This window comes from Anser anser (assembly GCF_964211835.1).
Source record: "Anser anser genome assembly, chromosome: 7".
Classification (NCBI taxonomy): Eukaryota; Metazoa; Chordata; class Aves; order Anseriformes; family Anatidae; genus Anser; species Anser anser.
Window position 1 is genome coordinate 33,239,604 of NC_139727.1, and position 16,575 is coordinate 33,256,178.

At 43.6% G+C, this 16,575-nt stretch overlaps 1 protein-coding gene and 1 long non-coding RNA gene across 2 annotated transcripts in view; both read left to right on the forward strand.

The window, feature by feature from the left end:
* Positions 1-3,170: 3,170 nt before the first annotated feature.
* Positions 3,171-10,600, forward strand: LOC310902341. The gene is made up of 2 exons (XR_014586661.1): positions 3,171-8,490; positions 9,781-10,600. It is a non-coding gene; the product is annotated as an uncharacterized lncRNA (long non-coding RNA).
* Positions 10,601-13,600: 3,000 nt separating this feature from the next.
* Positions 13,601-16,575, forward strand: part of TRUB1 (TruB pseudouridine synthase family member 1) — a 30,761-nt gene continuing 27,786 nt past the window's right edge. Inside the window, exons 1-2 of the mRNA XM_083844156.1 lie at positions 13,601-13,779; positions 15,245-15,340. Of these exons, the coding sequence (XP_083700282.1) occupies positions 13,635-13,779; positions 15,245-15,340 (241 nt within the window). The 5' untranslated portion in view covers positions 13,601-13,634. The remainder of the gene's footprint in view (positions 13,780-15,244; positions 15,341-16,575) is intronic.

Below are 16,575 nucleotides of genomic sequence, written 5' to 3' on the forward strand. Positions count from 1 at the left end.
CACAAGTTCTGGGTGTGTCTGAGGGCCCCTGGGCTCCTCTTGTGCCCTTGGGAGCTCAGACAACCTCTGTGCATCGCAGCCCAGAGACAAAAAAAAATCCCCACCGTGTGCCTGGAAGGACAAATGCTGTCACAGCTGGGAGGTTCAGACACTTCCCTGAGGGAGTGTGAGGCGTTTTAGAAGAACTTGGTAGCATATTTAGCGTAAGGCTTCAGAGATAAGGAAACCTCCAGCTGTCTGGCAGACGGGGCGGCCACCACTGGCGCCCAGACCCAGCCAGCTGCACGGCCTCCGCCTGCCCCTCAGGAGCCCGGTGTCACTGACTGACCAGCGCCTGCGAGCCGGCCTGGCACCGAACACCGCTCCCCCGGCCTGCACGGCTCCCTAACCTATATCCACTAAATGCCTATTCTATACATCTCTCCTTAATTCTCTTCTATTTTTTTTCTCTGTCTCTCTCTGTAAACTCACCTGGCCATGTTTATATTCAAGATACACAAACACGATAGTGTTAAACTCCTTTGTGGGAGCTGGTTTCATTGCCTGATGCATCTGGAGAAAATATATTCAGAATATGGATTTTCCTTGTCAGACCCACTGTTCGGAGATGAATTATTCATCTTTGTTTGTACACATTATTTATGAATTTTTAATTAATAGTACAGACAATAGCAAGCAATTATTGTACATTCTTCTGGCCTTTTCCACTTAGCAAGGGAATTGGAAAAAATGAGGTTAGCATATTCAACAAGATTCAGGAAAATTTAACTAGGAGAAAGTGTTCCTTCTGACGTGCAACTCTTGAGGTTGGTTTCATTTCACGTAGAAAATAAAAGTAAATCCAACATGTAGTATTTGAAACTGTAGGGAAAAAAGCACAGAACACCACAGGTCAGCTGTGAGGATGTGACACAGTTTTAAATTACAAGTGCAAAAGAAGCTGAAATGCAAAAGAAAATCTTGAAATTAGAAAGAAAGAAAAAGAAGTCTTGAAGAATTCAAAGTCACTATATTGCAGTTCTCAGAACATCCAATTGCTCTGTAAATATTTCCTAATTAAAGGCACTTAGATTGACAGCAATATTTAACCGCAATTGCACTGGAACTGAACCACTACCTGCTGTATTAATTCCAGATATCACAGGAGAAGCAAACTGGGAGTAGGTCTGGATTTACATCCTGATCAAGAATTTATGGTGCGGGTCCAAAAGCACCTAGACAAAGGACAATGCCAATTTATCACAAGGTCATAGAGACCTTTGCCTTGTTGATTCATGTTCTCTGCGCCCAGCCTCGCAGAAGACCTGTGGGAAGGCCAGCTGTTTAGTCTGAATGTCATGAAGAAGAATGAAGCAAATATGGTGCCCCCTTCAAATTTTAGCTCGCTAGAGAAATCTGGTACTACATCAAACGGGTATTTATCTTGGATGCCGAGGGAAAGGAAAGGCATTTTGGTGCACGGACTAGTGGCTGAGTGGGAAATCTGACATGACTGCATAAAATGGACTTATGGTCTGTAGCAAATGAAGGTCTGTCAATCAGACAAAATGTCAGACTCTGCTTAACGAAATGGGCTTGTTTATCACTGTAATTATGTGGCCTTACAATGATAAGGTACTGCATATACATGTCTTACTCTGTGCCAGGAACTGTTCTGCAGAAACCCAGTAAATTTAATTACTAAAGGAGGAAAAATAATCCTCTGTTTCATGATCTATCCACCCCTGCAGTGAATACTCAGGGGAAATTCCCACTGAAGCCAAGCAGATGGTTCCCACCTTGTTGTACGCCCAGCTTATTTTCTTTTAAGCTATGAGGTGGTTTACAATGCCATTTTTCTCTGGAGCTGCCTTGCATTTGGCAGACTTCTCCTGAGTGCGTGTGAATTCCCTTTTATTGTATATATGAATGAATCTTTTTTTTTTTTCCCCGCAAAGAACAAATCCCACTTCAGACTCACATAAATGAGGACATGAATCAGACAAGTATCTAGTCGAAACACGCTTTCACCAAGATGACTCCCATTGACTTCATTACAAGGGAGTCAATAATCAGCTTTAATGTCACTGAGCCACATTGTCTCTGGTGTACTTCCAGAAACATCCGTATTGACTTCTTCAAGATTTGTCTATAGACCAGTGTCATGTACTTCTGATTCTGAGCAATCTCTTACTCCCTTTTTGCATGGATATGTAAGTTTGCAGCAAACTTAAACAGATGCTAGGCGGAGGAAGGAGCTGCTTGCTTTCTCTGTGCCTGCTGGCAGCCTCCATTGGTGCTGGCAGCAGGATGAAATATGGCTGTGATATTCTCCAAAGCAAACTTTTTCCTTGTGTCAGAAGCCAGCTCAAGCCCTCTGCACCGCTCAGGGGACTCCCCCATCGCAGAGGTGTGGTACCGGCTTGTTCCCAGCAGCGCAGTAAATCTCTGCTCTTTTCCTCTCATCTCAAAAATTTCCAGGCTAGGGGGGGTCTCAGAAGAAACATCACATGGGTTTTGGAAAACTGATGAGCACTGATGATGTCTCTCAGGAAACTTTCCTTTAAGTCAAATCTTTGTAAAACTAGATGTGCCCAGATTAAAGGATAAACCTAAATTGGCAGGTGCCTGGTTGGGGAATGGTGTATACTTTATCTGATTTGAGACTGTGTAGCTCCAAGGAGTTCTTTAAAGAGAGATAAATCATTAATCCCCACAATCAGTTCAGAGCAGCCAGAAAATAAGATAAAGTTCCTGTGTCTTTGTGCCACGTATACCTGCGGGCATCTTCTAACAGATTTCTCTGCAGCTTGCATTCAGCTCTCTGCTTCAGTCAGAGATATAGAGGGAAGCTGTGTTTGAACGCAAAGAAAATAGCTGAAATCTCTCATGAGATGTAATTTAAAATGGATGTTCTTGGGAAAAAAAAAAGTCATATGCAAGCATTACAGCATATTTTTTCTCTGATGCCCGTTAATGGGAACACACAATACCTGGATGACTTAACCTGTGACCATTATTTATTGCAACCCATTTTTTCCCCAGAGTGAATGTCTGAATTCGAACCTTCCATTTATCGCTAAGTGCACTTCTGGGAAGGGTAAAGAGAACGGCGAAGGCTTGGATCCGCAGGCAAGCAGCACACGGCAATCAAACCCAGCAAGCAGGGAAGTGGCTCTAAGTGTCCTCTCTGCTGCCTGTGCTGGGCTGGCCGTGCAGGCAGGCCACGGCAGAAAGAAAAAGACCCCGCAGCCTGCTCGCTCCCCTGACAGTTTGCTTCAGTCACTCCCTTTTAACCGTGGAATAAAGAATCCTCTTGCAGGCTTTGGGGAGAAAAACCTTCCCCCAGGAACAGCTCCAGCTCGGTGATGTGTGCAATGCAGTGATGTGCCACAGCATCCTGGATGCAGAATTACTGTGAGGATCAAAGCAAGTTTAATCAGCTCAGCATTTCGTGAGTGTTTGCAGCCCCTCCTGCCTGTCTCCTTCACTTTGGATGGCAACGATGCAGGGAAAACCAGTACCAGCTGTGTGGCCAGCCTTCCCCCAGGCATTTCGCCCTCACCCTTCAATGGGAAGACAGATGGAAATGTGAATCAGGAGCGATCAGGAGATCTTGCCAACTCTACCTGTTGAGGGAAGGGCTTCTGGTGGGCTTCTGTCTGTTCTCAATGCAAGTGTACTGCGGTGCTGCCAGCGTCACCTGGTGAAGGATTCAAGCAGAACTCTTAATTCTCACAGAAAGCACAGTGTTCAGCATTAAAAGAGCTGGACTTTGAAGCTAAATCTGGATGAATTAAGAGCACAGAATGCTTCTGAAGGGGAAAACAGATTTTCTTTTAGTTGTCTGAGACATTAAGCCCTATTTAAAATAATGAGGAAAAAAGTTTTGCAGGTCTTGTTCAATATAAGTTGCTATTCTAGGCTTCACCCCTTCCCCGGCTGGTATTTCCTGCTCTCCAAAATGCAGAGGGAAACTTTGGAGTTATTCAGTGGGATCTATTTGCAAGGGGAGCCCTTACCCGGTGCTGTGGGGGGACTTGAGTGGGTGGCCGGGGCTGCTGTGGGGATGGGGCTGCTGAGGGGCGACCGGCGAGGCTGCTGGTCCAGAGACCTTCCTCTGCCGTGCCCTGGGCGAGACGGATCTCAGCTCCATAGGCACCTGCCTTCTTCCCTGCACGCCAGGCAAATCTTCAGGAGCTGGAGCTGCCTGCTGTGGAGCAGCTACAGGAGCTGGTTTGCCACTGCTGAAAAATAACTTACTAATCTGACTAAGAAATCGCTGCTTTCTTTCAGCGTCCCTCCCTCCCACCTCACTGAGCGGGCAGGTTCCCGTGTTAACTTCTGGAGTTGCCGTCATCTGCAGCAGTTCTTCCCAGCTCTTCCCCCTTAAGCTCTTTTGGACAGAGATGACTGTGAGCTCCTTGCAGCTCATTCACCGGGGCTCTCAGTTTGGCAGGGTTTCAGGCTGATGCCAGGACAGCCACGGCCACGGGATTATTTTTTTTAAGGACGTTTAGTTCCTGCCATCTGTTTGTTGGCTCAACTCTACAAAATTTAGATTGTGTTGCCTTCCCAAAGTTGTTTTTTCCCCCTTGGACCGCTGTCAGGATATGCAATCTGTCTCGGTGAGCGTTCCAGTCAGCACTCGAGGTACGATAAAATGCCTTCGACTCTTAAACATGTTACTTTATTCGTTAACAACACACACTGATAGCGAGGCACTACCGTGCATGGCACCTGAAAGGCAATGAGTACCAAGAGGCTCCAAACCTCTGATGGGCAGTTACTGTATTTTAGGAGTAACGTGGCAGCATTTTATATGCTATTCCCTCCCTCTGGCCTTTCAGAGCAGGTCGTTTGGTCAAGTCGGTGCTGTCGGTGCCGTCACTCTCCCGGCCTGGGGCTGTCCAGGCGATGCAGGTGATGAAAACGCAGGGGCAGCTGCGCTGCCTCTGGCTTCCTCCTGCTCATCCGCAGGGCGGTTACACCCCAATTCATCTTTGCCATTTATTTTTCCCTCAGATGTTTCGATGAAATCTGTGCTTCTTTTCAGATACCACGTTTAAGAACAGGCCATTCCCAGTGACAACCCTAGAGGTATGACAGGTATGAGAGGTATGAAGGTATGATTTCTCACCTGGTAAACAGATTATGAGCCCACCTACACTTAAGGTATGATTTTAGATTCTACTTGATGGCTGGACTATACCTACATTTGTATTACACCTTTAACCTTACAGAGTTTATTTTCTTTAAAACCCTAAAAAATACTACATTGGTAGTGTGTTTCTGGATGAGACCCATGAGAAAGAGACATATAGTTTATAAAATGAAACCATAAAAACCTAAAAATGTGGGAGAACATCTGGTTAATATCTGTGTTCTCATCTAATTGACAGCTTTAAAAAATACTGTCTTAGCTAGAAAATACAATCACCCCTTTAACAAAACAGATCTTCCCAGTCTCACTTGATTGCAGGGCTCACGTGTTGTATATACAGCTGAAGTCCAACTAAATTATCTTTGCTTTTAGCTGACTGCAGTACTTCTGCAGAGACTGATGATAAATCGGCAACAGATTAAAACTGGATGTTTTCGGTTTCAATAAAAATTAGTTATTTTTTTAAGTGGGAATAACAACAAAGAGGCACCAATTAGGCAATGTAGGATTTAGATAAATTTAAGGTTACGACAGCTGTCTTGCCCTCAGCCAGTATAATGAATAATTTAGAGCCAAATTTAGGGTCACTCCAGCACTAAAGTATTGCATTATCTAATTTCTGTTGTTGCTCTGAAGTGTAAGCAGCAAGCTTATTAAATATGAATGGAGTAATCAGACAAATTCTATGACTGTGTGCGTGAGCTTCTCATTAATGTTTCACAAAGAAGCTTCAAGAAAGACTAAATAGACTGCACTGGATTTAAAAGTAATAAATATACTCCAGAAACAAGTAACTTAATGACCTTCCTATGAACTCAAGGACTTAAACCAACAGGGTACTCGAGCAGAGTATCTTTACTGAAGCAGTAACTCAAGTAAATCTCCTTCTGCACATCCCTGGTCACCTCTTATAGATGATCTCTTGCCAAAATATCATTGCTCTGGTACCATCCACTTAGTGCTCGTGTCAACACTACACTTGCACGCTGCTAGTCCTGGCCATCACCGCTCACCATGACCTTGTGACAACACGAGATGATTACCGTAAACTGTAGGGATGGCGTCTTAGTAGGACACAGAAGGTACCTTCAAGCCAAGTTAGCAATTAGGGCATGGTTTCGAGCATCCTTTTCCTCTCACTGACTTCAGCAGATAGCACTCCTGGGATCAAGTTCTTCAGCTGTGTAAGTGAGTACTGCTTCAAAGTGAGCTCCTGAGCTAAGAGAAAAAAAAATATTTTGGCCTTTTTTTCAGCTTTCCAGGAAGGAGGCTTTCAATGTCTAGCAGAGGAAAACATTCTCTGTTTTAGTTTATTTCAGTTTTAACAGTGGAGATTGGATGCAATGTTCCTTTCAGAAGTGGAAGGTGAATCAGGATACTATGAAAAGCATGGTTTTCTTTCCTCATCAAACATTTTAAAGGAAGGCTCAAATTAAAGGAAATCCATTAAAAAAAAAAATAATCCAGGTGGGCTTTCTAGGTGGTATTGGATTTATAGGTGCAGCAAATGGAATCCTTTTTTACTAGCAAAAATATTTCTGAATAAACTTCTCATTATCTTTTCCCTGGTGTGATTAGTATAAAAAGCAAACAAAGTCAATTTGTCCATCTGTCTAGAGAATATCCATACAAACCTGGCCAGATAAAGAAAGAATGATAAAAAATATTATGAAAATCTATAAGAAACCTGTCAGAAAATTGACAATACTCAACTCCATTTTCCTTTCTTATTAAAAAAAATAATAATAATTTAGGACTTTCATTGTGACAGGCAAAAATATATTCTGACCTTAGGGTTGTTCATAGTCCGTGATCACGACATGAGATAGGATAATCTGGATAGAGTAGAATAATATTGATCCAGCTATGTCAAAATATTTATTTATTCACAGCAACATAGTAAATATGCAGTGTCATTTTAATGATTGCTAGCCAGAATCAAAAGCAGAGCGTTCACCATCTTTAGAATCTCTTTATTTTTAACAGGGTACCCGACAAATCAAAGTCTTTTTTTCTCTCTGCCATTTTAAGACTGTCTTTATGAAAATAAAAAGCAGACATTATCAATTTAATCTTACAGGTGGCAATTAGCATCTTTACAGACTCTACAGCCTAAGCAATTAAAAGTTGAATAATTTATGGTAAATGGAAAAATTTCTGTTAACAGTATTATAACGTGCATTAGAACTACACTTCTCTGCCTGGAGCTGCTCGATTATTGATTCTGGAGCTCTCATTAGCGATGCAGTTGGCAGCCCTCACCCGTGGACAATGGCTACTTTTGTTTGTTTGCACTTCTGAATTAATTGGAACTAATCCGTGGTTACTTGTGCTTTTCCAGGGTGAGAGCCTGCCAATAAAAGGGGACGGAGGAGGTGTGCTGTGGTAGTTCTCATGCCAGCAGGACATCTTCCAGGCAAAATGTGCCAGAATGGCCACTGGCTCCCCCTGCCAGGGCATACAGCGGACACCTCTGGCCTCCAAATTCACTCCTGGGACAATGCATAGCAAACCCACAGCTTTGACCTTCTTATCAGAGGCATTTGCTTGGGCTGGTGAGGTACATAAGAGGTGAAGGGAACTCCTTGCAGTATTCATTCTTGCTCTTTCCATAAGCATCTGCTGCTAGTCGAGGGCTGGGGACCTGGACCGACCCAGTTGCTCGTGCAGAGAAGATGGCTGTGCCACTGCTGCAGCCCAGGCACAACAAATCTGAACGGTAGCACTGTTTTGGGAGAGAATACCCCCCTAGATCAAGGCTTCAGCTTGCTTATGTGAAGAAATTACACAATATTTATTTAACTTTGATGTGAGTTTAATGCTAGATGTAGAGTGTCTTTTTTTTTTTTTCCTTCTTTTTTTTTTTCTTTTTCTTCTTCTGGAGATACAGACTGTTCCCTCTATCAAAAGAGGTGAGGAAAGACGGTCATCTGAGGTGTGGGAGCTCAGGTACTGCACATCCGTCACAAACCACGAATCAGTCTGTATGTGTGCTCACGGGGTGAGAATGGGCCACCAAAGGGCTGATTATTATCTCATTTATCTGGACATGAAAATTGTACAAAGCCAGGTGAGAAAACAAGCACAAATTTGAACTACTGGTGAAGGCATAAATCTAATTTTTTTCTGTCTCCTTCTATCTTCAAATCAAGATTGAATGTTTTGTCTAGAAAACACACTTTAATTCAACTCATATTGCTGAATTTAATGTAGCAGTGGCAGCTTCTCAGATGTCAGTGTCTAAATCTTTTTAACCTTATGTTCTAAATTTACAGGGGGGCAGTGTGGACTTGAATGGTCTGCATAAACAATCCCTCATGTGCTGCATTCTTCCGTATGAACATCTGGTGAGTCCTTCGTCATTCCTAATTAGGATGCAGATTCTTGGAAAATTAGTTCTTTGACAGCAACTCTAACAAGCAACTGTGCAAATTTAAACAAGAACTGAGAATCCTACTAAGGCTTTTATTCAAAAAAAAAAAAAAAACAAAAAAAAAAAACCAACCCAAAGATCTACAAAATATATATTTTTTTCCCCTCATCATCACTGAGTCTTCTGATTCCAGACCATGCTCTGTCATTACACCTGGACATGTACCAGAGATTAAAAGTGACTTCCCACTCCTTAACAGGTATGTCCTCACCTACTAAATGCAACAGGCTCTTTAAGGAACAATTTAAATCATATCTATATCATATTACTGCATAGCTCTATGGGTGATTTATGACCAATATGTGGTCAGGAAGAATTGCTGGTCTCTTCTTTAGTTAACTGCCAGGGGTGCATTTCACGTTAAGAAGGAATAACTAAAAACATCTGAATCATGCTGTGTTCATTTAGGGTAATGAAGCTGGGGAAGGGTCTGGAACACAAGTCTTATGAGAAGCAGTTGAGGGAACTGGGGTTGTTTAGCCTGGAGAAAAGGAGGCTGAGGGGAGACTTTATCCTGCTCTACAACTACCTCAAAGGAGGTTGTAGCGGCATGGGGGGTCAGTCTCTTATCCCAAGCAACAAGTGATAGGACAAGTTGTGCAAGGAGAGGTTTAGGTTGGATATTAGGAAGAAATTCTTCACTGAATGGGTTGTGAAGTATTGGAACAGGCTGCCCAGGGAAGCAGCTGAGTCACCATTCCTGGAGGTCTTCAAAAGACGTGTAGATGTGGTGCTTAGGGACATGGTCTGGTGGCAGACTCGGCAATGCTATGTTAACAGTTGGACCTGATGATCTTGGAGGTCTTTTCCAACCTAAATGATTCTGCGATTCTGTTCAGTCCAACTCAGTTTGGCACTACACATCTGCAGTAAATCAGCTAACCAAAACCTGCTCTTACCTAAACCATTCTCAACTGAAAATAATCCCTCTAATATCAGAGAAGTCAGAATAAAGATGGAAAGAAAATATTCTTAAAAATAAACAGAAACATAGATGTAAAATTTTAATTGGTGTAAACCTAGACTACCGATCTTGTTCTGAACAAAATAGAAAAATCTGTTCATGAAATACTTGCAGTTTAGGAACCATCATGGGAACAATGACTAACAAAAATTGCCAAACCTAGTGCTAGTATATGTCATGGGTAGTTTTATCTTTCCCTTGCATGCAATAATTGATATTTTTTTTTCAAAACTGCTGCAGTTCAACAAGATGCTGAAGAACCTACTTTTATTGTAAAGACCCACTCACACACAATCAAGTATGTGCTATGTGCCCATCGGAATGGGACTGAAAGAACTAACAAGTTGAAGAGTTATTTATCAGCGCCTTATTATCCAACCAGATGGAACAGTTAGAGGAAAAATATTAGATGTACTTCAGGCTTTAACAGTTGCTATTACGGACAAAACTCCCCGAGCTGACAAAGGGAACAGTTCACATGACTAGGACCTAAACTTTCAGACAGCTGCAACTCTGTTTTCACAGGAAGAACATGAGCCATGACTGACCTCCTTGCAATTATCTGCTCTGATTTGGATGCAGACAATAAAGCTGGAATCATAAAGTGATTTGCTGAACACAGATACAGAAATGGCCTTCTGCTGATGAATATACTTTAAAAGCTGACATCTAGCATCATTTTCTTCTGCATTCTGGTGTGTAAGCATTGCTTCAGAAAAAGCTCATCTAAAAGCAGACAAGGAAGTAAGCATCTTCCTGGAGAAGGAAGTGTTGCATCTCTGTTCTGCACAAACAAGTAAAGGATTCCTCCTCTTCTGCAACAGCACTCATCTGCTGTTTGCACATACTAGAGCTACTATTATCTTCCACATTATTTCTTCTCTATAAAGCATAATCACCAGATCCTCAAGGCATCACTTTGTGCAGTTCCAGTGACCTGCATGGAGCATTTGGCCTGTCCCTACCCGACCTACCATGCTTTATGCATAAAGCAACAACGTCCTTTCAACCTTTTACTGAGTCCCTTTTTTAAAGTTGCTAATAAAATCAGTAACTCTAATCATGCTTTTGGTTGTTGTGGATCCTGGCTTGGCTAGGAATCGTTGGAGATAAACATCTCATTTCAAATAGGCTACTGAGCAGATGGTAATGACTTTTAATCACTAGCAACACGAGGCAAATCTGAAATAATGCCCTTGAGACGAACAGTTTGGTACATCATTCCCACCATTTCGAATGCTGAATAACCTTGCCCCATGAAGCGAGCCATGTGTGATTTATGTACTCATACTTCTAGCTAACTAAAATACTGACAGTCATTAATAGTCTTTCACATTTCTTGTTTTGGGCCCTTATCCAATGCCCACTGAAGTCAAAGCAAACCTCTTCTTTCTAAGCCTTCAAAGACTCCATCTGCTGCAGTAACAAAGAGTTGGGTTTTAATTGCTGATGCAGAAGTCTGGGAGACCAAGAAGAACTTGCTGCTCAGTCCTAAAAATGAGGGTAGGGGGTAGTTTCTTTAGTCAGTTGAAACCCGTCTCCTCAAATAAAAAAAAAATTAAAAAAAAGGGGGCTTTTTGTAATTTGTGGAAACAGTACCAGGGTGAGACACTGACCTTCAGCTCAAGCCCTTCATCTGTGGTAATTACAGTAGACAAATCATTTTAGACAATTCTCAGCTTAGGTCAGTCCTTTAAAAGGCAGTACACGGAGGTGTAGCACAGGCCCCATCCACTGCTGCAGTATTGGAAAGATGAGGTTTGCTTTGCCTTAGGGACATCTTTGTGCCAACAGTGGAGCTCTCATTTTTGCGTTACATACTTCCACCCCTTTGCAGTGTTTTCAGAATAGCCTGCTGACCTAGTGATAGTGCTGGGCATGACTGTGACAGGTTTGCATTTCGGTCCTTGGGCAGCAGTCTCCTTGCTGGAAGCTTGCTACTCCATTTCTGGAGAATTTAAATTTAAATGTATTTCTATTTAAACAGTGCTGTTTAAGTAGTTTTGCTTGAGCTTGCTTTCAGAGCAATCTGTGTTTAAGAACTTTTTAGCAGGGCATTTGTGAGAATATTTCACAAATGGTTTTCAAATGGTTAGCCTGACTAAGCCATATCTGCAAAAGAAACACCATCATGGTTTACAATACATGGTTTAACATACTGCTTAAATTTTAACTTCACGTAAGTCAGCAGCAATTTTCCTGCTGACCTTTTACCCAAGTTTTTTTTTTTTTTTTTTTTTTTTGCCATTTTGTCTTCTGAAGGACTCTGATGCCTCTCTTGTACATCCTGCAATGATGGCCACACGTACCGCTCAACAGGGAATTCACCCTCACAGCTTAAGATGACAGCAAATATTTCCACAGCCAGATTATAGCTATGTAAATGAGATCTAAGCAAATAAGGCACATAATTAAAACCTTGCCTGATAGTTCCAGAGAGCTGATGTAGGCACCCTACTTTTATTAAGAAGGAATGGTTTGGATTTCACCATTAGTGAACACATGTGTACTACTAAACCCTTCTGCACACGATTGTCCTGGAGAGAGGAGCTAGTACTCCTCTTTGTAACCAGACCCCTTCAGTAATATGTGCAAGAAGTGTGTCAGGGAGGCTGCTCAGCACTGCTAGTGGCAGGAAGCGGGTACTCATCTCCTGGAAGCAGTGTTCGTAGCTTGCATCTCAAGCACTGGGCACCCAGGTAGCTGCTGTAGGAGGCGTGAGCAGTCACTGAGGGAGACCCTGGCCCCAGTGAAAGCCGAAAAAGTGCTTAAGCACACGTGGGCCTTGGTCCTGCTCTGTGCAGCGACAGCAGGAACACGTGCTTCTCAAGCTCTGGGGAGCATTGGGAACACATTTAGCCCTTAGCTAAACATGTGTTTATTTCCTCAGTGTCTCTTCATAGGTTCATCTGCAGTCGCTTATGAACGAGTAAATGAAATGAATGAATGAAACATCCAAGTTCCTGGTACCTTGCTCATGTATAGCTTGCTTTAATGCCTTGGGAGTGTTGTCAGAGAAATGAGTCTGTACAAGTCAGGCCTGAAGAGGAAAACCCACGCGCTGTACTTCCCTTGTGATTTAACAGGAGAAGGGAGAGAGCCGAGAGAAGCCTGCCTTAGCAATACTTTCTTATATGACACACGTGAAGGCAGGAAGATTAATGGACTGAGCAAGTAGTCAGCAGAATGTAATTCTTTTAAGTTGTGCGGGGAAGGTACAATGACTAACGTTGTGACGGGTGAGGGGGAGGGACAGCAGCTCTCCAAACCCATTTATCAGAAAGCCATGTGTCTTTCTACCCATGCTGTAGGACAGGGCGAACTGCATGCAACCACAAAAGGTAACTTATGTACTTGAGATTAGCAGCTATCGTCCATAAATGTGATATTCCAGAAATCAAGCACCTAGCACTGAGATGGTTCAAATCCCGCCTTTGAGCCGGTTTGATAGTGCTGTAAGATTTTCTTCTCAGTGCCAAAGGCAGAACTGCAGGGGTCTCACCGCCTTCATTAAAACGCGATACGTTTATGTTCTAATTGACTACCTCCAGCTGTTAGGGAAGTCTGATAGCTTTATCTAAAACTTGGGCCGTAATCCCACAAATTCTTGCGCATATGCCCAGCTGTAAGCACGGCTCACACAGCCGGGCAGCCCTGCTACCTGCCACCTCCCACTGTGACCTGGTTTGGGGATACCAGTTGGAGACTTTCCTTTATTTTCCCAGTACGCCCTCATTTCTGGTCGCGCTACGGCATATTTTATGACAGGACTCCTAACTAGTTTTTTGATCGAAAGGCTTCCAGCAGAGAACAACCCCGCGAAGCTGCTGAGGGATCCAGTCACAAGGCATTCACCGTGCCCTGTGCCCTCGCTGAGCACACCGCGGGGCTCCAACCCCTCACGTTTACACCCTTGCACCTCACACCCGCTGATCACCATTCCCCCCACCCCACCACCACAGGACCCCGCTCCTTCTCCCCAGTCCCCACTAGGAAGGACGAGCCGGAGCCCGGCCGAACTACGTTTCCCAGCGGCTCCCGGGCGGGGACCGGCGGGGCGGAGGCCGGGCGGGCGGCGGGGCCGTGCTCGGAGCATGGCCGCCAGGGAGGCGGGCGGCGGCGTGGCGGGCAGGGCGGCCCAGAAGCTCTTCTCCCTGAGCGGGCTCTTCGCCGTCTACAAGCCCAAGGGGCCCACCTCGGCCGCCGTGCTCAACCTCCTGAAGGAGAAGCTGCTGGCAGGTAGGCGCCGGGCCTGGTAGCCGAGGGAGGAGGCCCCGTGGGGACGGGGTTTGGTTGGGGCCGCGTCCCCCATCGGGCCAGAAAACCCCAAGGAGGGGTAGTTTGGGGGGGCTCGGCCCGAGGCACGGCACGGGGAGGCTGTGGGGTTTGTCCCCATGCTGCTGCCCCACAGCCGTGGGGCCCGGACCCGGGGACAGCAGGAGGGATGCTCAGCTCCGCACCCGCTGCCTCTTGCTGCTAAAATAGCTAAATTTTAACCGAGTGAAAACCGAAAAGTGCTTCAAGGAAGTTGGAAGTTCAGGGCATGGTTTGCAGGAACTTTTTTCCTGAATACAAATGGAATCTTGGCTGTCCCTTACCAGGGGAAAACAAAAGTTTGGTTATTGAAAAGATGTAAAGGGCTGTGGCACGGATTTCCTTCATAATGGACTGGGGGTACTTGTTCATCTAATATAGGCCTGTATTGGAGAACTGGCTTGTGCTCACTTGGTGAGAACAAAGTTTAGGACTGGTGGTCGCCCACTGAGGCTGATTTGCTCCATAGTGAGGAGGCACAGACTGCAGCTCCTGTGTGGGTGAGGCTCGGCCAGATCATGTCTGATGGCCTGACGTGAAAGGTGTAATGGAGAGATAATACAGCGTCCTGGTAAAACTTTGGAAATAAGTAAGGGGGCTTAGAACATTAATCACACTTGGTACTAATAACTAAGGAGCATTGGTCTCTGAACAGTTGCTGGAGTCATCAGCTACATGAGAAGTACGGTGGGTTGGGATGCTCTGACAGCATGAAAGCAGCAGCGAGGAAGTTATATATATATATATGTATAATTTCCATGGGGCTGCCTACATGCAAATAAACATAAAAATAAATAAGAAAGCTCAGCAGAAAGGGATCTGGGGGTGCTGGTTGGCAGCAGGCTCAACGTGAGGGCAAACACCACAGCAGGCTTCCCAGAGAGGGGCTTGATGCCCTGTGCCTGCCAGTGTTCAGGAGACATTTGGGTAGCTCTTTAACTTTTGGTTAGCCCTGAAGTGGTCAGGCAGCGGGTTGCTGTAGGTCCCTTCCAACAGCAGGGAACTATTCTGAACTATTCTGTTCTATTCTAAACATGGCCCATTGCGTGGAAGTAAATTCAGCAAAAACTGTTCAGATTATTTAGCATAAAATTTGTGTATGATACGTGATTTCACAGGTAAACTGTCTGGTTTTCTAGTAGTGTTGTCTGAACTTTTGTTTATAACAGTACAAAAGAGTTGATTAAAATATAAGTGATAATATCTTGAAAGTTGTTTTGGGTTGGGAATAGATCTAAATGAATCATTGGTCTTAATCAGTACAGTAGTTTCTGCACTACAATTTCATAGTTTATTTTTTTTCTCCTTCGGCAATCTGGAAATATATTCTATTTGTACTGTAATGCCTGAAAGTTGTCCTGTAATGCCTCCTTTCCATTTCTATTTTCAGAAGCTGGTGTGCAAACGAATGGTAACAAAAGAAAAAGTCAGGTCTTGAAAATTGGACATGGTGGAACTTTGGACAGTGCAGCGACAGGAGTTCTGGGTAATGAAAAGTATACATACAGTCATACAATGACCTCGGGAAATATTTTCACACCTACGTGAAATCAGAGGTGGAAGAACAATTTGGGATACACGTGGCAAACCTTGTGGCTTTGGGGGAAGGACGAGTTACTGGAAAAGAGTGATCCAGGTTAAATTTCCCCTTCATATACTTTTACATGCATATAATATGTTCCTGAACAAAAGGTTATTTTTTTTCCAAATCCCTGATATAACTCATGGGCTATTACATCAATTCATTGCACAACATTCTGTATTTTCTAAATAACCTCAGAAATTTATGGCTTTTTTTTTTTTAGTTAAGCTGGGGATTTATAGTCATCATAATTTTCTAAACTATTTGTTCTTAAAATAATGCATTTCTGGGATTTGGAGAGAGCCTTTTGGGCTTGTATACTTGTCAAAGGATAGATGAGTAACAGCAATTCAAGTGCTGTTTTTTTGAGGCTTAGCACAGAAATAGTTTTCACTTGCTGTCCTATCTTGCTTATTAAAGAAGAGTCATCAAGGAGATTTTTTCCTTTTAATTTTGATAGTGATTTTTTTATTGAATTCCTTTGTTTTATTAAAGAACAGGATATATCAGTTGCTGTTGAAAACTTGGCTGGGGGTATGATAATTGGGCTGGATTAATCCCGTATCATATACTGTCACCAGTGGTTTTGTTGATAGGTAATGTGGAAAACTACAGCTTGCTTTAATCATAGTTTTGTAGCTCACCTTGGCTAGAAGAAATAACAGCGATACTTGGGTATTGAAAATCAACAGTGCAACTATGAGTATACACAAAATAAACCCATTGAGCTTCGATGTAATGGCTCTCAGGGAGAGCTGTGCTTCAAAGGAACGTTGTTTGCAGAGGTTGTTGCTAGTAGAGGCCTGTATATGCTGGTAATTGTTGTTCTCTGTCACCTCGAGCATTTTAAAATGGAACCTTCTTGGGCTAGGAGTTAAGTACTAGCTCTTCCAGTTCCGATTTCCTGTGCTCTGTGGCCACTCACCGGAGAACACTGCGTGTCTCACTGAAGCCAAGGTTTTCCTTTTGCAGAGATGTTCCCATTGAGCAAATTACTGCTCATTGTGGGACATCAACAGCATTGATCCAGAGGAAAAGAAAAATCACTCGTCCTTAATTGCTTCTCCTAGTGTTCTGTGATATCCAGCAGTCTCCAAAGCCAGCTCATGTGGCATGACAAAAAGTACTTGGGCTTGATG